This window comes from Nelumbo nucifera, chromosome 3 (assembly GCF_055504915.1).
Source record: "Nelumbo nucifera cultivar China Antique chromosome 3, China Antique-T2T, whole genome shotgun sequence".
NCBI classification, from domain to species: Eukaryota; Viridiplantae; Streptophyta; class Magnoliopsida; order Proteales; family Nelumbonaceae; genus Nelumbo; species Nelumbo nucifera.
This window is the reverse complement of record NC_142651.1, coordinates 85,580,954-85,605,195: the sequence shown is the minus strand read 5'-3', so window position 1 is coordinate 85,605,195 and position 24,242 is coordinate 85,580,954. Positions and strand designations below refer to the sequence as shown.

Sequence of the window (24,242 nt, the reverse complement as noted above, 5' to 3'; positions counted from 1 at the left end):
CCTTATTGTTTATTTGGTTACTTCAGATGTCTGGAGAAACTTTTTGGAACGCATGGAATGTGAAGACTGGGATGAGTTAGAAGAGAAACACATGGATGAACTTATCAGCAAAAAGAAACACATGTATGAGGAACTCCGAAACTGGGCTTCTTTCCGTGGACAGACATTAAGCAGAACAGGTGAAGGAAAACAATTTAACCTGTTTAATAAACTTGCTTTCTGATCTATAGTGGTTGGTTCTGTCAGCGTTCTGATTTTTTGTCCTTGATTTTGATTTTTCATGCCTATTACAGTTCGAGGAATGATGTACTATAGGAAGGCATTAAAACTGCAAGCTTTCCTTGACATGAATGATGATATGGGTGAGTAGCAGTTCTGCTAATTTATTTGATATTATAGAACAGAGTAGGTGGATATGGACCTAATTTTTGGCATTTCTCATACGTAGTGGCTGCTCTCTGACTTCAACTGCATTCTCATGCTTTCAGCCTGAAATTTTATCACTGCCAAGCAAGGGCCCTCATAACAAAGTATAATGTATTAATCATGAAATATGCGGGGTTATCCAAAAATATCATGAAATGTGTAATGCAGGAGCCAGGAGGGAGGTGTTAACTTCTGAAAAATATATAAAGGCTCACAAAGCAAGAACACTATAATAAGAGCGCCCTAGAAAGAGAGATCCTTATGACAAACAAGCTCATTGTTAGGTAGAAACAACCACACTGCCCTGCACTATCCAAACAAAAGGAACTCTATGAAAGGTATAACCTGAGACCATATACTAACAAAATGAGCATTGGTACCTAAAATCAAAACCAAATCCAATAGAGCCCTTTATATCTACATAAAAAATAAAAACCCAGAAGAGGTAAACCTAGGACTATGATGTAGGCTTCTAGAAGGAGCATGATGTCTTTTATGCTAATACAAAAAAAAAAAAAAAAGTTGAACCTAGTTTGGCAATGTGGAACCCTAATAAAAGCAAGGTTGAAAGTATCAATACGATACACCCAATGTTGGACGTATCATATCATTCCAGCAAATCACCAATACGCCTTTATTAGGATTTTCCAAAAAAGCATGTTTTTAAATGTCAAATAAGATTAATATTGTCCTGTGAAAATATGAAAATAAGATTAATATTGGTTCAGGTTTTGAATTCTTTTAGGGTTCAATACAATAGTTACCAATGTCTGTTTTGATTAAATCCTAACAAAAAAGAAAATAAAAAGAAATTAGTATATAAACACATAAAATGAATATTTTAGTTTAATAATGTCTATTTTATAATTATAATCTCAAAAAATTAAGAATAAAAAGTATTTGATAAGTATACAAAACTGCTTGGCGGTTAGGCGAGGCGAGCCTCCAAGGGTGCCTTGTCGCCTATGCGTTTCCCTGACAACTAGCACTCATATTGTCAAAAAAAATTGGAATGGATGAGGAATGATCAATGTCCATATCATGGAGCAGGGCTTTGAGCTAAACTATTTCATTGCGGACAAAGGACATTGCTTGGTACTTGCTTTAGTTAGATGACTTGGATTGTTTATTGCTTCTTACATTTCCACATGTTAGAGTTAGCCGAATAAGGGTAGATTAGTCAATTCACCTTGGTTAAGTTATGAGCTTATGTGGCAGTCTTATTAGAGGTTCTCTGTCTCATACTTAAGTAGGGGCAGTTTAGTCCTTGTACATTTAATTAGAAGCCTAATCACTATTAAGAGGTCGACTGATAGGGTTTAGCTATCAGGTTCGACAGTTCTTTCATCTTCTTCTTCTTCTTCTCTTCTTCTTCTTCTTCTCCTTTTTCTTCTTCTCCTTACTGGTTCGGACTACTGTAGCAACAGTAGAAACATGGTATCAGAGTGTGACAACTTCAGTTCGTGACCTGTTTCAGTTCGTGACAACTTCAGTTCGTGCTTCAGTTCTCTCCTTTTCTTCTCTGGGCTGTCAATGGAGAAAAGTGGTTCGTCCCAGGCCTGAAACATCACAGCTCTTCTTTTTTCTGGTGCACAGAACCTCTTTTCCTAAGAAAACAACTTCAGCAGTGAATGGTTGGCTGAAGCTCTCAAATGAAGGTTGGTTATCTCTCCTCTGTGTGCTGTTGGTATTTCTGGGTTGAAAATCTTCAAGAACTTGAGAGGACTGATCAGAACCTAGAGAACTAGGTTGGTTGTTGCCCTGGTTCTTGGAAAAATTCCAAGAACAGGCTGTGTTTACAGTGACCAAATGGTGTAAGGGCTGCTACTGTAGGTGGCCGAATGGTGCAAGGTGTAATGCAATGGTACTAGTTGAGTTTTTGTTGGTCTTCTGGTGCCCTCTTAAAAGCGTTAAAGCAGGTCTGTATTGTGTGTGACAGCTATGGCTGTGTGGTGGTGCTTGTGATGCACAAACTCTGTTGAGTAGTTGTAAGAGAGCTTGCATGTGGTTAGTAAGTGCTGAATTAATGTTGGTGTAGTCTGTGTTGTTTTGTGAAATCAGTAGTGGTGTGGATAAGAACAAAGGCGTGTGTATCTATCATTGTGTTTAGGGACTGCTGTAGGTTCTGGAACATCAAACTCTTGACAGCAGCACTTAGTTGGTGATTGGGAATTCAGATTAGAGGCAGCATTGAAAGAGTATCATGGCAGCAATGGGAAATGGCTGTAGTGATCAGAAACCTAGTGTGGTGGTTTCCTCTGACTATCTAGGTGTACAGATGACCTCAATTAAACTGAATGGTGAGAACTATGTTCCACGGGCCAAGTCGGTGGAAGTTTTTCTCAAGGCAAAGAGAAAAGTGAAGCATGTGAAAGAAGATAAACCACCGGCTGACTCTCCAGGGTTTGATGATTGGGAATAGGAGGATGCTCAAATCATGACATGGCTATGGAACAGTATGGAACCCAAAATAAGTGCCAACTTCATGTTCTTAGATACAGCTAAGGACATATGGGAACATGCCAAGAAGCTGTATTCTGGGCAAGATAATACTACAAGGGTATATCAGCTCTATCAGGAATACTTTGGTCTGCAACAAGGAAATAATACCCTAGAAGAGTACTATGCCAGTATGAAGAACCTTAGAAATGAACTCAATGTCTATCATCCTCTCACTCCAGATGTTAAGGTTCAGCAACAACAGAGGGAACAACTAGATGTCACATGGTTCTTAGTGGGGTTGAAATCAGAGTATGAACCAGTTAGGGCCCAAATATTGGGGGGCTCTACCCTTCCTACACTTGAGGAAGTGTTTGCTCGGCTTCGCAGGATTTCTTTGGGACAGATAGAGAATCCCACACAGTCTGATAGATCAGCTTTTGTGACAGCCAGAGGAGGTGGATGTGGTACGAAAGGGGGAGGACATGCCTCCCGAGGAGGTCGTGGTGGTTTCATATTTGGCCGTGGTGGTGGTCGTGACTCAGGGGGAGGCAGTGGCAAAGAAAAAGGCAACTCTACAAGGAAGTGTACCCACTGTGGCAGGGAAGGACATTCCGTAAATTTCTGTTATGATCTTCATGGCCGCCCTCCCTCTAAATGGGCCAATCATGCTGTTGCTGGTGGGGTTGATGTCAGTGATAATCAACAGGCAGACCTAACTCCTTCCACATCTACATATGTTTTCGGAAGGGAGATGGTGAGTGTACCGCGTGATGAGTATGAGCGGTTCCTTCAGTCCACTTCACAGCACACTACTGCTACTCTTGCCCACTCAGGTATAGCTTGCCTGTCATCTAAAACCTCTCCTTGGATTATTGACTCTGGAGCCTCTGATCACATGACCGGGACTCCAGGTGTGTTCTCTTCTCTCTTTGAAACTTCCACATCTCAAACTGTTACCCTTGCCAATGGTTCCTCCTCTCCCATCTGTGGTGTTGGCAATGTTGACATGGCTTCTCTTTCTTTATCATTTGTTCTATATGTCCCTAAGTTTCCATTCAATCTTATGTCTGTTAGTAAATTAACCAAGACTCTTAACTGTTTTGTTACTTTTTTCCCTTCCTCTTGTGTTTTTCAGGATCTCAGGACGGGGAAGAAGATTGGTGGGGGGCATGAAGCTGGTGGATTGTATTATCTTGATGGTGATGGATCGTCAGTTACACTTCAGACTTCACTCACTCCTCTACAGTGGCATTGTTGACTGGGACATCCTTCTCTCAAGGCACTCAAGATACTAGTTCCGTCTTTGAGTCATTTGTTAGTGTTACAGTGTGAGTCGTGTCAGTTTGGGAAACATCGTCGTGTTTCCTTCAGTCCTAGAGTTGAAAGTCGTATGTTGAGTCATTTTGCTTTGGTTCATTCAGATGTTTGGGGCCCGACCAAAATAGAGTCTTATAATGGTTACAAGTATTTTGTCACTTTTATTGATGATTGTTCAAGAATGACGTGGATTTTTTTTAATGAAAGAAAGGAGTGAATTATTTTCCATTTTTCAAAAATTCCATGCTGAAATACATACACAATTTGGTGTTCCAATCAAAGTTCTTCGTTCAGATAATGGTCGTGAATATTTTCTAACTTCCTTTCAACAGTATTTAGAACAGCATGGCATCAATCATCAAACTTCTTGTGCATCCACTCCTCAACAAAATGGGGTGGCTGAACGGAAGAACCGTCATCTCCTTGAAACAACTCGGTCTATTCTTCATCATATGAGTGTTCCTAAATGGTTTTGGAATGATGCTGTACTTACTGCGTGTTTCCTCATTAATCGGATGCCCTCCTTTATTCTTCATGGTCGGTCTCCCTTCTCTATCTTGTTCCCCACCTTGTCTCCCTTTCCATTAACACCTCGTATCTTTGGCTGTGTGTGCTTTGTTCACAATCTGAGTCCTGGAATAGACAAGTTGGATGCACGCTCCATTAAGTGTCTTTCTTGGCTACTCTCGGACTCAAAAAGGGTACAAGTGTTACAATCCCATTACTCGGAAGTGCTATGTCTGTCCTGATTTCACCTTTTTTGAGTCTGTTCCCTTCTTCTCAGGAACTGAAGCATCTTCGTCTCCACCTTTACTTCCTCTTCCTCTTCCGGTCAGTGATCCCGTTCCGGGTGTTCCTGTTGGAGTTGACTCGTCACCTCATCCAGTGCAGATCCCTACTGAACGACCACCAATTCAGCAAGTGTATACACGTCGAACGACACCGGCCCCTCCTCCAGCTTCTACCTTGTCCGCGGATCCTGTCGTTGCTCCTGTTGCTGAACCCTCAGGACTTGACCTACCCATTGCCTTACGGAAAGGTAAATGTAGTTCTACTCTCCATCCCATTTCCAATTTTGTTTCAGTATCTCGCCTTTCCGCCTCACATCGCCAGTTTGTTTCACTATTGTCATCTATTTCCATACCTAACAATGTCCAAGAGGCTCTTAGTTCACCTGGGTGGAGGCAGGCAATGGAGGAGGAACTCTCTGCTCTTCAGCATACTCACACGTGGGAGCTCACTACTCTTCCTCCTGGTAAGCATGTTGTGGGTTGTAAATGGGTGTATACTGTTAAATACTTGCCAGATGGTAGTGTGGAGCGTCTGAAAGCCAGACTTGTTGCTAAAGGGTATTCACAGTTGTATGGAATGGACTATATGGAGACCTTCTCTCCAGTGGCTAAGATTAGCTCTGTCCGTGTGTTAATTTCCCTGGCAGTTATGTATGATTGACCCTTATTTCAACTTGACATAAAAAATGCCTTCCTTCATGGTGACCTTATAGAGGAGGTATATATGGAGCAACCACCTGGGTTTGTTGCTCAGGGGGAGGCTGGTAAGGTGTGCAGACTGAAAAAGGCAATTTATGGGTTGAAACAATTGCCTCGTGTTTGGTTCGGGAAGTTTAGTGAAGTGGTGAAGAATTTTGGAATGAAACAATGCCAGGTTGATCACTCAGTGTTCAGCTATGACTCAAAAGCTGGAAAGATTTTATTTGTGGTCTATGTGGATGATATTGTCATAACTGGCAGTGACAAATTGGGGATCGACAAACTCAAGGTCTTTCTGCAAAATCATTTTCAAACAAAAGACCTTGGGACATTCAAGTATTTCTTGGGTATAGAAGTTGCTAGATCAAGACAAGGTGTAAACCTGTGCCAAAGAAAATATGTTCTCGATCTATTGGACGAAACAGGACTGTTAGGTGCAAAACCGGCTGAGACTCCTATGGAACCAAATGTTAAGTTGAGCAGTGATACAGAGGAAATATTTGATGATCCTGGAAGGTATAGACGACTAGTGGGGAAGCTGAACTATTTGACTATCACGAGACCAGACATCTCCTTTGCAATCAGTGTTGTGAGCCAATTTATGCAGAACCCTCGTATATCTCATTGGGATGTAGTTCTTAGAATTGTAAGATATTTGAAGGGAGCTCCGAGCCGTGGGCTATTGTATAAACTAGGAGGAAAACTTGAAGTAGTTGGGTACACGGATGCAGATTGGGCGGGCTCTCTGTGTCTGATAGAAGATCTACTACAGGTTACTGCACATTTCTTGGAGGAAATCTTGTGACGTGGAAGAGTAAAAAGCAGACGGTTGTGGCTAGAAGCAGTGCTGAAGCCGAGTACAGAGCCATGGCACACACTACATGTGAATTAGTGTGGTTGAGGAATCTCCTACAAGAAATCGGGTTCCACATGGATAAACCTATGAAGTTGTACTGTGACAATCAATCTGCGCTCCATATCTCATCCAACCCTGTTTTTCATGAGAGAACAAAGCACATAGAGATTGATTGCCACTTTGTGAGGGAGAAGGTTCTTACTGGAGAGATAAGCACAGAACATGTAAGCTCAGGTGATCAGTGGGCAGATTTGTTTACAAAAGCCTTAAGCTCAGGGAGAGTGAACTATATATGTAACAAGCTGGGATTATATGACATATATTCTCCAGCTTGAGGGGGAGTGTTAGAGTTAGCCGAATAAGGCTAGATTAGTCAACTTACCTTGGTTAAGTTATGAGCTTATGTGGCAGTCTTATTAGAGGTTCTCTGTCCCATACTTAAGTAGGGGCAGTTTAGTCCTTGTACATTTAATTAGAAGCCTAATCACTATTAAGAGGTCGACTGATAGGGTTTAGCTATCAGGTTCGACAGTTCTTTCATCTTCTTCTTCTTCTTCTCCTTCTTTTTCTTCTTCTCCTTACTGGTTCGGACTACTGTAGCAACAGTAGAAACACCACGAAATGAGGGAGTCACCAAGGAAAACAGACCATGAGAGATTGTCCACCTCACATAATGAATGATTTGAAGAACAACAGAGAAGTGGGGCTGATAAGGAGCCGAAATGAACTTACCAACAATCTAAACAACATAGGAGATATCCAACCAAGTCATAGTTAAGTAGATTAGGATGCCCACAAGTTGTCAATGTAGAGTAGCCTCTGGAAGCAAATAACCATCATCCTTGCTTAATTTAAGATTGAGTTCCAGTGGAGTGTCTTCCTGCTTTGAATTAGTAAGATGCCATTTTTACTAGATCAGCGGTATACTTTTGTTGGTTGACAAAATACCCGTGGAGAACTTAATTTTAAGTCCTAGAAAATAAGTGACTGGTCCAAATTTTAAAGGAGTTGCTAAGAAAAAGTTTTAGATTAGCAATGCCATCAACATCATCCCTTGTAATTAGGATATCATTTACATACACCAAAAGGAGAGTCGATCCTTGGGGCCACTTGAGAGTAAAAAAAGAAGAATAAGAGATTCAGAGGTACTCTACTGAAAACTAGCTTCCAAAATCACTATATGGAAACGTTCAAACCAGGCCCGCGGAGCTCGTTTAAGACCATAAAGGGATTTCTTCAATTTACACACCAAGTGGGGATCATCACAATACCCAGGGGGGCTTCATGTATACAATTTCCTATAAATTCCTATAGAGGAAGGCATTTTTGACATCCATCTGATGAACAATCCATTGCCTGATAAGGTTTTTGCAAAGCTTGTGGTGAAAGCTGTTACCACCTCCTAATTTCTTGCCCTTTTGTTGTAGGCCTCTGGGAAAAAGGTTTTTGATCTTTTTGGTCATAGGTGGGTTGTGCCTCTGCACATTGGAAATCTCTTTGACTTCACGACTTTCAGTTGACCAAAGAAGAGAGGCAAAGTCATGTGGAGGTGCCTTAGGGCTTCTGTGATATGGACAATGTGGGAGGAGAGAAATAGTAGAGTCTTCAGTGACAGAGAAAGGTGTATGGAGGCAGTTTGGGAGTGTAATTTTAATAGATATATACATTGGGTTAAAGCCTCAAACTTGTTCTCGGATTTCTCTGTTGATGACTTGTGGAGAAACTGGGAGCTGTAGCTAGAAGTTCTACCACAAGGAACAGACTAGTGGTATCTTGGGAACCTCCTGATGAAGGCTTTATTAAGTTGAACTTTGATGGCAGCAGCCTAGGGAACCCAGGTCCAGCTGGTGTAGGGGTCTTTAGGAATAATGAAGGACTCATTGTTGCTGTATTCTCAGGCCCAGTTGGAATAGGGGACTCAGTTTTTGCAGAGTTCCAAGCAGTCTTGCAAGAAGTACAGATTGTGAGACAGCTAAATTTTGATAGACTGCTCATTGAAGGTGATTCTAAATTGATAATAGGGTGGCTGAAGGAACCAGAAACAATGAGTTGGAAGTACAACGAATCTATGAAAAAGTTAAAATGGCTAGTTAGAGACATGACAGTTCTTGTGAAATGGGAAAGACGGTCTGCAAATGGAATGGCTGAGTAGTTGTAATTTGGGTCATTGTAGAATAGGGTCACACCTTGCATCCCTATTGGGATAGTTTGTCTTCTAAATCTTGATGTAATCCCTCTTTATTAATAAAATGCTATAGCGGTGATGGGCAAAAGTAAATGAATAGTAGTCATCTTGACAACAATGGTAAATGTCTAATCATAGTTTATGCCATACTCCTATTTGTAATCCCTTATGTCTATCAAGGGTACCCTCTGGTTTTAGTTTCACAAAGTACACACAATGAATGCTATTGATAGAAGCATTTGGAGGAGGTGAGACAAGGTTGCGAGTGTCATTTTCTAGTAGAGCCTGAATTTCTGAGTCTATGGCCTCTTTCCAATGCTTAACTGCTACAGCCTGGTGGTAAGAGTGGGGTATATCTATAGAAGATAACATAGCATAGAAAGAGCTATGGTTGGTGAGAAACCAATGGCAATCAGGAGGGCAAGAAATCTGAGAGGAACGATGTAAGGAGGTAAATGTAGGTAAGGTAACAGGAGGAGAAGAACTTACAATGGTGGTGGATGAAGGGGGAAGATTGGGATTTGACGTTGAAGGAATCATAGGCGTTGAATGAACTGAATGTTTTTGATAATAAACTTGTAGTTGTTGACGACTAAGAGGAGGAGGATCACCTGTAGAACTGAAGTGATGTAGAACAAAGAAAGATGGTGCCGGTAACTTAATAGCATGCTCAAAGGAGATGTTATCAAGGAAAATAACATTACAGGATATGTGAAGATGACAAATCTTGGGATCATAGCAAAGAAATCCCTTGTGTTCCAAACTATAACCCTTGAATGCACACATAGCCAATTGAGGAGTTAGTGTCGTGCATTATTGTAGAGGAAGGTGAACAAAACAAACACAACCAAATACATGAATTAAAGAAACAATAGCATGCTCAAAGAAGGAGATGTTATCAAGGAAAATAACATTACGGGATACATGAAGATGGCAAACCTTGGGATCATAGCATAGAAATCCCTTGTGTTCCAAATTATAACCCTTGAATGCACACATAGCCAATTGAGGAGTTAGTGTCGTGCATTATTGTAGAGGAAGGTGAACAAAACAAACACAACCAAATACATGAATTAAAGAAACAATAGCATGCTCAAAGAAGGAGATGTTATCAAGGAAAATAACATTACGGGATACATGAAGATGGCAAACCTTGGGATCATAGCATAGAAATCCCTTGTGTTCCAAATTATAACCCTTGAATGCACACATAGCCAATTGAGGAGTTAGTTATGCATTCATGTAGAGGAAGGTGAACAAAAAACACAACCAAACACATGAAGTAAAGAAAAATTAGGTGGATGATGAAACAAGGGCGAAAATGGGAATGAATTCTTAAGAACAAAAGAAGGAAGGATATGTTGACTCCATGTGTTTTTGATGATAACAAACTCATTGAGAGTACTAATGAATGGTCTTAAGTGTACAACTATTCCCAGTAACTCTTATTGAGCTAAAATGTTTGACAAACTAATATGACGATTCAAGCTTGGAATTGAAATGCATTGGGTAGCTGTCAATTAAGTAAGTGACTCTCCAAAGAAAATGTTTGCTACCAAGAACTGAAAGGAAAGAAGCATCAAGTTCTAGTGCTTTGAACTGTGTGACTTATCTTAGGACTTAATGTAAATAATTAGGTTTTACCGAACTCATTCGTTGACTTAAATGTGGGAATTCTAAGTTTGGAAGCCTAAGGAAATGTTTTATAGACCTTTGGAATAAAAAAATCTTAAAGTTTCTAAGGTTAAGAGTTGTCATTAGTCAACTACCCTTGAAGCTCTAGTCAACTAACCTTGACAATAGAGACTTATTCCACTTAGCAGCTAACTCCCCATGAATCTTTAGTGACTACTTGTGATAGCCAAGGTAGTTTCACTTGGACACTAATCGGTAGTTGACTATAGTTGACTATGTCTGCCAGCCAAGACTAGGTAATTGCTATTAGTCGACTATTAGGAGGAAGTAGTCAACTCAAGAGAAAAGAGATTCCTCCCAACACATAGTAGTTGACTACTAGCTTATGCCATAGTTTTCAAGGTGCCAAGGTGAGGCTAAGCAACAGGGGTCGTCTTGTTGCCTAGTTGCCTAGGCGATGGATTTTTTAAGTAAAAATCACATATCCTAGTAGTTCCCTAGGTTCCATAACCAACTTTCTTTAACTACTATCCATAATTTTCATAAGAAAATTATAAACTTCATGTTTAAGTCTAGAAAATCAACATATTTATGAGAAGAAAAAGAAGAAAGGAAAGAAAATTAAAAAAATATAGGGGCTGAACCCCTATTTTTGTTATAGGAAAAGAAGAAGAAATGTGTTGATTAGACAAAATTTTAAGTTCTTCCCTTACTTATTGGTTGAAGTCATTGAGGGTTCAATACAGCAGTTAGCAATGTTTGTGTTGATTAAACCCTAACAAATAAGAAAAATAATAAAAAGAAATTAGTTTATAAACACAAAAAATGAATATTTTTCTTTAATAATGTGTATTTTATAATTATAATCTCAAAAAATAGCAATATAAAAGTATTTTATTACATACTATGCAAAACTACTTGGCGATTGGGTGAGGCGAGCCAGGGCACCTTGCCACCTAGGCGTCGCCTTGACAACTATGGCTCATGCTAGTCGACTACTTGGTGAAAAATCTGACCGTTTGAAGGCATAACAACTATTTTCTCTTTTGGTTAGCCTTCAATTTTGTTGGGAACTTGCTTTGAACATTTCCAAGTATGGTTTAATCCTTCCCAATGGATCTTTAACATTCACTTGCTCTCTACCACTATAAATCAATGGTTTTGGATTGAAAACATAAAGAACTTCATCATTGAATATTTACTAAGAAAAGAGAGCAATGTAGGCAAGAGTTTTTAGAGAAGAAGAGATTTTTGAGCTTAATCAGTTCATAAAGTGAGAAAAACTAAGTAGCCTTTGGGCTTGTTTGTTTTTCACTGAGATTTCTCAAATCTCTTCAAGTGTTTAAGCCTATAGTGTTGAGTTGGTTCGGTTTGTTTTATTTAGTTAGGAAGTTGTTGGGCTTTAGGCTCATTAGTTTATGTTTTTTTAAGTTGTGACTGTTCAGCTTTTAGTAGCCACCCTACTAAGGGCATCCTTGTAATATCTCATCTTTTTAAGTTATGTATAAATATAATGAGAGGGGGGCGGCTAGGGTAGATTTCAGAATCCTGGTTGACTTCCTACTCTCTTTTTCTTCTCCTTTCTTCTCTACTGCTGAAATCTTCATCTTCCCCCTCTTTCCTTCACAAGAAACTCGACTAAATCTGCAATTAGTGATCTCTACTTGGTATCAGAGCAGGCCGAAGGTTTCTTGAAGTTGTTCTTTCATGCAGCCCTAGATCGGCCAACCGCATGGTGATTTAAGAGGCTGATCGAAGCTCTCGGGTAAGCCCAGTTTTTGGATTTTTTTTGGTGGATCTGTGTACCCTGTAATCGGTCTAGGGTTTCTCATCAAAATCAGGAAAAACTGGAGAAAGGGAACGAGTCTTGTTTCTGTTGGACTCTTCAATTTTGACCTAGGAAGTGGCGCCCTAATTTTTTAGGGTTCCTTGGAGTTTTTTGTAAGGGGTGATTCAAGTCCTGCCTGATTTAGAGGCTTCTAGAGAGGGCGGCTGCCTCTTCTCTCTCTTCTCCCGTCCCACAAAAAATGAATCTTTTGTGGGAAGAAAGTCTAGGACACCAGAATGGTGTTGTTGGTTCCAAAAGGTGTTTTGTTTGATCTTGTTGCAAATTTCAGTTATTTTCTTTACATTTTTTGAGAAGCATGGAGGGCCCACGGAGTTGAAAATAAGCCCAGGAGTGAAATGGGACCAGTGGAAGAAGGTGCTGGAGACCCTTTCGGGGCTTGGACCATTACTACAGTTAGGTTGGATGGTGCAAATTACTTAGAATGGTCACAATCTGCAAAGATGGCCATTGGTGCTCATGGGAAATTAGGGTATATCACTGGTGAAGAGGTGAAACCCGAAACTAGCAACTTCCGGTGGGTACAGGAGAATTATATAGTGATGACTTGGTTGTGTAATTCCATGTTGCCACATATAAGTAAATTTTTTTATGGGCAAATACAGCTAAGGAAATATGGGATGGGGTTGCAGAAACCTATTCACAGAGGGAGAATGTTGCTAGGGCTTATCAATTGAGAAATCAAATTATTGCTACAAGGCAAGGAGATAGATCTGTTGCAGCCTAATTTTCAGTCCTTAAAACCTTGTGGCAGGAGATTGACCATTTAGAGACATTTGCTTGGGAAACCACTAAGGATGCAGCAACCTATCAGAAACATCTAGAGAAGTATAGGGTGTTTGAATTCCTTACTGGCCTTAATCCTGAGTATGATATTGCACGACAACATCTTCTTTCCAGGGACAGTGTCACTCTCTCCCAAGCATATGCCTTTGTGTCAGGGGAGGAGTGCAGGAGAGATGTAATGATGAAAAACCTTATTTCTGATCAGTCTGCCATGGTAAGTGCTGTGAAACCTAAACAAAGTGGCAGTGAAATCAAGAAGGAAGATAAAAGAGATTTGATCTGTGACTACTGTAAGAAGCCTAAACATACAAGAGATACTTGTTGGAAGCTTCACCCACATCTTGTGCCGACTAGATTGAAAAATAAGAAGGGAAATGCGCACATGGCAGTGTATATGGATCTTCTTTCTCGGATACTTCTTTCTCTTGTTGCCTCATACTCTTGGCCCTTGTTTCAACTTGATGTGAAGAATGCTTTCCTAAATGGGGATCTGCAAGAAGAAGTGTATATGGATCTTCCTGCTGGTTTTTACAATGATACTGAAAAGGGAAAGTTATGCAGGCTTAAGAAGTCACTTTACGGCTTGAAACAATCTCCCAGAGCATGTTTGACAGATTCAGATAGGCCTTGATTGCTTTTGGCTACACTCAGACTCAATCCGATCACACCTTGTTTGTGATGCGAAGGGGATCTTTGGTGTCAGTCCTAATTGTTTATGTGGATGATATTGTTGTCACCGGGAATGATCTGAGTGAGATTGATGGTCTGAAAAGGACCCTACATAAAGAATTTGAAATTAAGGATCTTGGAGAACTGAGATACTTCTTAGGCATTGAAGTTGCAAGATCAAAACATGGAATTTTTATCTCACAAAGGAAGTATGTCTTGGATCTTCTTCAAGAGACAGGGAAGTTTGGAACAAAGGCAATCAGCACCCTTATTGATCCGAACCATAAAATCAATGCATCAGAAGGTGAACTAGTAAAGGACATTGGGAGATATCAGAGACTTGTGGGTCGGCTGCTATACTTGTGAATGACAAGACCAAACATCTTTTATGCAGTAAGTGTAGTAAGTCAATACATGCATGCTCCACGAGTCCAACATTGGGAGGCAGTTGACAGGATTCTTGCTTATCTGAAGGGACACTCGGGCAGAGGCATATTGTTTACTGATCATGGATAGTTGAAACTAGAGGCTTATACAGATGCAGATTGGGCAGGATGCCTTGATGACAGGAGATCAACTTCAGGAGTGTGCACCCTAGTTGGGGGTAACCTTGTCTCATGGAAGAGTAAGAAGCAAACAGTGGTGGCAAGATCAAGTGCTGAAGCCGAATACAGGGCCATGGCACATGGAGTTTCAGAACTTCTTTGGATCCGTTCCTTGTTAGAAGAGATTGGTGTACAGGCAGAAGAACCTATGATGCTATACTGTGATAACCAGGCAGCAATTAACATTGCCCATAACCCAGTCCAGCATGACCGAACTAAGCACATTGAAGTGGATAGACATTTTACTAGAGAAAGGGTAACTTCTGGAGAAGTTTGTCTTCCATACATTGCTTCTGATCTGCAGCTCGCTGATGTTCTCACAAAAGGTGTTGCAAAGAACAAGCTGGAGCATGATCTACGTAAGTTGGGAATGTGTGACATTTACTCCCAACTTGAGGGGGAGTGTTGAGTTGGTCCGGTTTGTTTTATTTAGTTAGGAAGTTGTTGGGCTTTAGGCCCATTAGTTTATGTTTTTTTAAGTTTTGACTGTTCAGCTTTTAGTAGCCACCCTACTAAGGGCATCCTTGTAATATCTCATCTTTTTAAGTTAAGTATAAATATAATGAGAGGGGGGCGGCTAGGGTAGATTTCAGAATCCTGGTTGACTTCCTACTCTCTTCTTCTTCTCCTTTCTTCTCTACTGCTGAAATCTTCATCTTCCCCCTCTTTCCTTCACAAGAAACTCGACTAAATCTGCAATTAGTGATCTCTACTTATAGCATTGTGCATACTCTTGCATTTGATATAGATTTGCTTGTATTTGTTTCTGCCATCCTATTAAGAGGCATTTGCTGTATTTGTGCTTTACATTGCTATTATCTTGTTGTATTTGTGTGTTTCAAGTGTGAACACCATTATAAGTCTAGTTGGCACCTACAAACCCAACTATTAAGGTTTGGTTGACACTCAAAAGCTCAACTGTTTAGGTTTTATTGGCACTTGTAAGCCCAATTGTTGTAAGGTTTGGTAGGAACTTGGAAGTCCTACTATTTGTAAGGTTTTTCTGGCACCCAGAAACCTAGTTGTTTAGTAGAAGTTCTCATGAGGTTGCCCGAGGAGAGGACATAGGCCTAGGCTTGGTTGAACCTCTATAAAATCTTTGTGTGCTTTACTCTCTTGCATTTGTTTATTTTACTTGTTTATTTATTTTGTTATTTGCATCACATTTGCATAACACACAGCACACTACCTTTCATTCTATTAGTTCTGCATTCACAAGTTTTAGAAGGCCTTAGTTGGGGGAAAATCCTTTAGTACCCAATTCACCCCCTCCCCTTGGGTTTGGTTATCTGGGTTACAAGATATTAATAAGATACATAGCTGTGATGACCACCTCCATGCAGAAGGTGATGGGAACATGTGAATCTTGTAAAGGGATCTCACCATACTAGCGATTTAGTAATTCTTATGCTCAGCTACCCCATTTTGTTGAGGATTAGGACAAGACCTTTGAGACTGAATGCTATTTTTTTTTTAAGATAGGTTGGAACTCACCATCCTTACCATCAAAGTACTACCCCCCCCCCCCCCGAATCCAACTGCGAGATACTTGTGGTACTTTTAAACTGATTCATAACCATGGCATGGAAGTTCTTAAATGTAGGAAAAACTTCAGACTTTTTATGAAGAAAATAAACCCATGTATATCGTATGCAATCTTTAATAACACAATGTATCTGTAGCCTAAACGAGAAATAACAAGAGATGATTAAACATCATTGTGTATAAGATGGAAAGGAACAAAAGCATGTTTAGAAGATGTAAAAGGCAAAACATGACTTTCACTATAGCAACAAGTCAAACAAGATTTACCAACATTCTTAAATAAATAGTTAATAACTGATAGATAACCAAAAGTAAACATATAATCCAAGTTTTTAGCATGAGTGTGACCCAAACGTCTATGCCATAGATGTCACATATTATGACAAGAAATAGAGGAGAACTATAAGTAATAAATAGCAAACAAAAATCCGTAGAAGAACTCTTGTTCTGAAATTCCAAAGCAAATGGACAACCAAGCTTACGCCCCTTCCCCTTCATCTCCCTAGTACATTGGTCCTGTATAAAACAATCATCACGAGAGAAAAGACATTGTTACCATCATCAACAATTTTCTCAGCAGAAATCAAATTAGTAGTCAACTAAGGAACAAAAAGTGTTTTGGGAAGATGGAACGGATTAGATTGGGAAGTAGATAGATATAGGTTATCACAACCACAGATGGGAAGAGTTTCACCATTTGCAGTTAACAATGCGATTATCAGTAGGACATGGTTTAGGAGACTGACCAAAGGAAGCCACAGTCATGTGGTTCAAGACTCTAGAATCATTTGTCCACATATGAGATGGAGAAGAACATAAGTAGGTACACTTACCACCAGACCTATAGCAAAAAAAAAAAAGCGGAAGAAATAGTATGGACATCAGTTGTCAAATAATATCTTCAATGAGAGAATCCTGAGAGTCTGCTTTGGGAGTTGAAATGGAGGAAGAAGCATCTGATGGTTCAACTGAAACTTGGAAGGCTTTATGTTGTCTCTTCTTGGGAGGCTGAGTTGGGCATTCAGCAATGACGTGCCCCTGTTGTTTGCAATAGGTGCAAAAGTTCTTATTGTTGCAATGAGATGCCACATGCCCAATATCTTTGCACTCATGGAACTGAATCTTCGAACGATCTTTCTTCCCCTCTTATTTGGTTGCTAGAAAATTGCTTCCAAGCCATGCTCCGTATTATCAAGAGAGGATGGAGTAAGAAGTTGAGTTTCCTCTCTTAACCAAGAATAATATCCAAATCAGGTACTATCTCCCTGCTGAGAATGTTTGATCATACTGTCTCATAATTAGGCTGGAGATGCATTAGAAAGTGCATAACTTTCCTCTTATCAATGTGTTTCTGCATAGCTTTTACACAACAGTTTGTAGATAAATCCCCCAAGTGAACCAACTCATTTTTCAGTCCAAAAGTTCATGAAACTAGCATAGTACTCTTGAATTATTTTCTCTCCCTGAGCATAAGAAAATATTTCCAACTCAATCTGATATTGTTTAGACATATTTGACTGCTAATAGACTTTCTCAAGGTATTCAAACATGTCATGCGCAGTCTTGAGACCCCTCATTGGAATTGCAGCATCAACAGTAACAGATCCAAGAATCCAAGATACAACTTGTGCATTTTTATGAGTGTCAACAGAACCAGATTCGGTCCAATCCATTCCAGTCCAACATAGGTCCATTTACAAATGGACTGGACCCAATCCGGTCCAAACCCATTCAAACCAAATCCAATAAGGTCCAATTGAAATGCAAATGGACTGGATGGGGTCCAACCCAATCCAAAATTGAATGAGACAACAAAATTATACGAAAACCCATAAAATATAAAAAATTACAAAAATAAGCCACAAAAAGCTCACTTAGTCTTTCTTGGAAACATTGTTTCAAATAATAAAATAAAATAAAAGGAACTATGTTTCCAAGAATTAATACATAAAACTGGAACGAGGTGTGGTTCAATTTGATTTCCTGGAACCACTGGATCAATTTGATTTTAGGAATTAAAGTCTTTCTACATCCCCGATCTTTCTGATTAGAACTACAACTATAAATAAAAGAATTTTGCAGAAAAAGTTCCCCATCTGGGCAAGAGGGCAGTTCAAATAACACACAAACAGTAACTCCCTGGAAATTGTGTTCAATTACTTGAACAAATTCACTGCCTTGAAGAGATTAGAACACCTTCTGAAGTCACAGTCAGAAGTCTGAAGTCACAGTCCAGAAAACCTCTTATAGCCAAGAAAAGTGTCCAAACCACAGAGCAAACAGAAATCTGAAGTCACAGTTCAGAAAAGGAAAGAAAACCTGCTGTGGCCCAAGGGATTAGAACACCTTCTGCACTTGTTCAAAACTGATGAAACTTTCAGAATATGATGAAGTAGATCAGATGAAACTCCCTATGAAATTTTACCATGAACTGAAGTCTCCCAAGAGAAATTTAATATCTTGCTGGTTGCATAGAACAGAGGAGCATGGAAAAGAAAGAAGATTCAAATGAACTGAGAAGAAATCAGAGAACAGCATGCTCTGATAACCATGATAACCTAGGAAAAGTGAGAGACAAGAGAGAAACCAAGAGAACTTCAAGATTGTTTGGTTGGTCTCGAATGGGTTGACCCAACCCAGAAACAATATTTATATTAAAAGAATAAAAGGACAAAACTGTCCTTACAAGAGAAGATAAAATACATAGAGGTACAAAGTTGTCAAGTATACACACTACAATAATAGTATACAATAGAATAAAAAAATGACGAAACTACCCCTCCTCTCTACATATACCCCATAAACAATCACAGTATGCGAATAAAATATGTTTTAAGAACAAAAAAAATTGGATTCACATTAGATACATAATTGTAATAATACAACCATCTTACTTTTTCAAATATTTTATAGTAACTGTTGTCAATTTTGTTCGAACAGATATTATTGAAGGCTACAAGGCAATTGAAATGGGACATGATAAGAAGGATAGCTATCCCTCATTATCAGCTCAGCTAGATGCACTTACAGATATGAAATTCGCATACATTATCTCTTGTCAAGAATTTGGAGCACAAAAAGCCTGTGGAGATCCTCGTGCACAGGATATACTTGACTTAATGATTAGGTAATCTTTTACAAATTACAAATGTTCCAACTTTTACAGGTATTTGTACAAGCCACTTAATTGTAACCTTTCAATTATGATGTAAAGGTATCCATCTCTCCGTGTTGCTTACGTTGAGGAGAAAGAAGAGATTGTAGGTGATAAACCTCAAAAGGTTTATTCCTCTATACTGGTTAAAGCAATCAATACTTTAGACCAGGTAAATGGTGTTTTTAAATTAACTAAGAAATAATGAAGTTTGTATTTTCTTTTATAAACAGGTGATCAGAATTTGTTGGTTGGTAAATGATTTATGATGTAATAATATATATTCTTAGGTTTCTTGAGATCAGATAGAAGAATTATTATTTTTTTCAATAAATAGAAGTGGGGATCAATTATGTACTACAACAATTAGTGTATAGATTGCAAGCAATAAATAGGCTTATCTATCCTTTTCTCTTCTCTTTTTTTTTCACTTCAAATACTTTATTCCTGGTATTCACAATTAGTTTTCTATTAATAATGTTATATACGGTTTAACATTTTTGCTTCATGACATGATTTTCTTGTAGTAATTTAGGACTTCATCAATTATTAATTGGTTCTCATTAGGTGAAACTAGTTAGGGCTTTTTTTTTTGAAACAATTTTTATTAGAATTTTTGAAAAGAGCTCTCTCTCTCTCTCTCTCTCTGACATATAGATACATACTGAATCTTCTTCAAATCTTTCAAATGGATATTAGAGAGTAGAGAAGAATTCCATCAGACAATGACAATAATCAAGAAGTTGGAGACAATGAATCACAAGGGCAAAAGTATAAACCATTTTATCCATGCTGATAACCATAGAGCTAAGTTGGATTCCTAATGGTAGATGTTCATTAATCAGTAAAGCTTAAGGCTTGTGTTATATGTGTGTCAAAAGATTTTGCAAGTATTGTAATGATAGCTTAATGGCATAAGAGTGAACACTGAAGTGTTGGGATTAGAGTTTTGTAATTTTACTGGTAAACAAAATCTAGACTCATTCAAACAGTTATATTTTGTCTGGACTCCCCAGTTAAATCATTTTGATCTATTTAGTTTTGTGCTCTCCACTGTAGTAAGATGCAAAAGCATATCTAAGATATTGGGTCTTTTCTTTGCATATTGCCAAAGACCATCATAGTTATGATTTCATGTTCTTTTATATTTTTAGACCCATTTGAACGGCAGTCTATGGAATCTGAGCGTCTCAAAACAAATCATTCAATCTATGGAATCTGAATATCAACTTTTGCAGAGGATAGTTTTGAGAAACTCTTCTCTCTTAGAAAAGTGGTTGTGGAGATTCCCTAGGGATTTAGACAAGATTTGGCAGTCATTAGAAGCACCTGTGGTATAAGTATGAATGACTGTATTGCAACTTACAGGCAAGAGCAATTTTGTCTTCTCCTTGGAAATACATCAATTTGTCTCTCCCCTCCTTTTTGCGCTTTATTGGTTATGATGCTCTTTCTGGCAGAAAAACCAGATTTTGGACAGAACTGTGATGGGGGACCAGCTACTTAAAGATAAATCTCCATTACTATTCTCCCTTTCCTCTCATCCAGACTGCTTTATCTCTGATTGCATGTCCTTCTGCCATCAAGGTTTGTCATGGGATTTAAGTTTTCAACTGGGCCTTAAGGATTGCGAATGCCCTGAGATTTTGGCCTTAATTGACTCTTTAGAGGAAGTATTCTTTGATCCTTCTCAACTCCTTGGAATTACTCTCATGTTCTTCTTTGTTGGCCTATCTATAAACCCTTCTCTTAGGTTTGGTTGCCTTGTTAAATCCATTTGGAGAGGAAAGGTACTACCTTGGATTTGAGTATTCTGTTGGAAGGTATTTCATAATAAAATAAAGGGCAAAAGACTTTAACCTCCCTTGGTATTTCTCATAAATAGTAAAACCTCCCTTCTCTTTTCAAAAAGAACTAAGACCTCTCTTATTGGGTGATGTCATCGAACAAAGACCTCCCCTCTCTTAGCCGTCCATCAAGTTCCATTTGTATGTAACATTACTTGCTGCTTAAATTTCTATAGACACCCAATTTTGTTCCTTAGCAAGCAAGAAAAAGCATATCCATAAGAATTTAATATCCTTGATTCCTAGTTTTCACGAATATTGAAACCATGCTAGCTGAGATATGAATAGTGTTGACAGTGATGATGGGGAAATGGCAAAATTTTCACAATTTGATCCTTTTATCTCAGCAGTAAGTATAAGCTTACAGAATCTGCTCTCTTCTCTCTCTCTCTCTCTCTCTCTCTCTCTGCACTGCTATGAATCCATGGCAAATCAACAAGTTAACATATCAGTTACAGTACTTTAATCCTTTTGAAAGTCAACAAGTTAATTCATTGGTTACAGAATGTTAGTGTAGGGGTATTTCTGTCCTTATACCCAGATTAAGGTTGCTGATCTGTAATGTTGTGTTAGAACCAGTGCTCCTTCCTTAAATAAGGGCACATATGTCTTTTCAATTATTTTAATAATAAAAAAGCACTGTCTGGCCGAATGGGAGTTATGTTCTGGAGACTTCCAGTTCGAACCAGACTTTCTCCTTTTCTCTTTCTCTCTTTCTTCCACCTTTCTACCTCTTTCTACATAACCGATCTCAGACAAATAGAACTCCAAGGCAGGCCGAATCATAACATGGTATCAGAGCAACTTGAATCTGCCTAGATTTCTATTCTCTACGCACCCTATCTAGGGTTTCTCTTGATTTTTTTGCATTCAACTGGAGATAAGGGAAAGGGCTGAAAAGGAGTGATCGCCCTCTTCCCTTGGAGGTTTCTATGCCTCTAGTCGGGTCTTGTGTGGTTGGTTGCTGTGGTTTCTAAGATCGCCCTTCCCTAATCGATGAAGAATAGAGGGCCGATCTGTGTGGTGCAGTGGCTGTCTTGTGTGAACTGGTTTCCTGCTCGTGTGGTTGTTCCTTCAGTGATAAGGTAAGAGATTTCTGTGCATGATATCTGTTATAGGTCAAATAGGAAGTGTGTTTCAGATCATATGCTGAGGTTTCAAACAGTAGCATGCTAAGGTTTATGCTGTTTTTGTGTATTTCGAAGGAAGAGTTGTGATCATATAGTGGTGAGATTTCAGGTAGCCGTAGGAGTAGGGTTGGTGGTGTAAAGAGCACACTTTTCAGCAACAACAAGTGCTGAAATTAGTGTGACGAGTGTGATCTAGTCGTGTGCAGTGTGCAGAATTCAGTGGTAATAGAATTCAGCAAGTGTGCAGAATCGGTGATAACAGAATGGGAGATAACAGTGATTGTAAGCCTAATGTGATGGTGCCTACAGACTACCTGAATGTTCAGACGACCTCCATTAAACTAAATGGAGAGAATTATGTGCCTTGGGCTAAATCCGTCGAAGTCTTTCTGAAGGCAAAGAAGAAGGTAAAACACATAAGAGAGGAGAAACCCTCCACTGGCTCTCACGAGTATGAAGACTGGGAGCAAGAGGATGCTCAGATCATCACATGGTTGTGGAATAGTATGGAACCCAGGATTAGTGTAAACTTCATGTTTGTTGACACTGCCAAAGATGCGTGGGACCATGCAAAGAAATTGTATTCGGGACAGGACAATACAACCAGAGTGTATCAGCTGTATCAGGAGTACTTTAATCTACAACAGGGCAATCAGAGTCTTGAGTACTATGCCAGCATGAGAAACATACATAATGAGTTGAATGTCTATCACCCTCTCACTTTCGATGTCAAGATTCAGCAACAACAGAGAGAACAGCTTGATGTGACTAGATTTTTTGTGAGTCGTGTCAGTTTGGGAAACACCATCGTGTTCCCTTTAGTTCTAGGGTTGATAACTGTGTGTCGAGTCCTTTTTCTTTAATTCATTCCGATGTTTGGAGTCCTTATAAAGTGATGTCATATAATGGATATAGATATTTTGTAATTTTTGTAGTTGATTTTTCAAGGATGACGTGTCTCTATCTAATGAAAGAAAGAAGTGAATTGTTTACCATTTTTCAGAAATTTTATGCTGAGATTCATAATCAATTTGGTACCCACATTAAAGTTTTCCGTTTTGATAATGGCCGTGAATATTTATCCTCATCATTTCAAGAATACCTGGACCAACATGGCATTATACATCAAACCTCATGTACCTACACCCCACAACAAAACGGGGTGGCTGAGAGAAAGAATCGCCATCTCCTGGAAACAGCACGATCCCTAATGCATCACATGAATGTTCCCAAACCCTTTTGGAGTGATGCAGTGCTTACCTCTTGCTTTCTGATTAATCGGATGCCCATGTTCATCCTTGATGGTCATTCTCCGTTTACGGTCTTGTTTCCCGCTTTGTTTCTGTTTCCTCTTACGCCTAGGGTATTTGGGTGTGTCTGCTTCGTCCATAATATGGGTCCCAGGAATGACAAGTTCGACGCCCGTTCTCTCAAGTGCATCTTCCTTGGCTATTCTCGGACCCAGAAAGGGTATAGGTGTTTCCATCCTAGTTCTCGACGGTCCTTTGTGTGTGCTGATGTCACCTTCTTTGAGTCTACTCCGTTCTTTTTGGGGTCCGGTGATGCTTCTTCCTCCTCATCACCTCCTCCTCTTCCACTTCCCGTTGCCGACCCTCTTCCCCTCGTTCCAGCCGTGACCAAACCCTTGCCTTCGGTGCCACCACCTGTTGAACACCCACCTATCCGTCATGTGTATACACATCGCCCACATGTACCAGCTACTACTCCTTCGGCTACATCTCCGTCGACAGATCCGGCACCAGACCCGCACTCAGCATCTGAGCTTGATCTCCCCATTGCCTTGCGGAAAGGTAAACGTACTTGCACCCTTCATCCTATTTCTAATTATGTTTCACTTACTCACCTTTCCGCCTCCCATCACCAGTTTGTCACCTTGTTATCATTAGTTGTTGTCCCTAAGGATGTCTAGGAAGCCCTTGCCTCTCCAGGGTGGTGTCGAGCGATGGAAGAAGAACTCTCTGCCCTTCATCATAATCATACTTGGGACCTCACTGCTCTTCCTCCTGGGAAGCAAGCTGTTGGTTGTAAATGGGTTTATATGGTTAAGTATCTGCCTGATGGTAGTGTTGAATGCCTGAAAGCGCGATTGGATGCAAAAGGGTTCTCCCAAACCTATGGTATTGACTACACAGAGACCTTCTCACCGGTTGCTAAGATAGGGTCAGTTCGTGTTGTGATCTCTCTTGCAGCCATGTATGTTGTGACTTACTCGAGGAGGTCTACATGGAGCAACCTCCAGGGTTTGTTGCTCAGGGGGAGGATGGTAAGGTGTACAGACTAAGGAAGGC

At 39.6% G+C, this 24,242-nt stretch overlaps 1 protein-coding gene across 2 annotated transcripts in view; it reads left to right on the top strand.

Annotated features, from left to right (window-relative positions):
- Positions 1-24,242, top strand: part of GSL04 (glucan synthase-like 4) — a 133,830-nt gene that overhangs the window by 70,511 nt on the left and 39,077 nt on the right. For both annotated transcript variants that reach the window (XM_010259460.3, XM_010259458.3), the window contains exons 31-34: positions 27-179; positions 294-362; positions 18,743-18,929; positions 19,017-19,128. In XM_010259460.3, the coding sequence (XP_010257762.1) occupies positions 27-179; positions 294-362; positions 18,743-18,929; positions 19,017-19,128 (521 nt within the window). The remainder of the gene's footprint in view (positions 1-26; positions 180-293; positions 363-18,742; positions 18,930-19,016; positions 19,129-24,242) is intronic.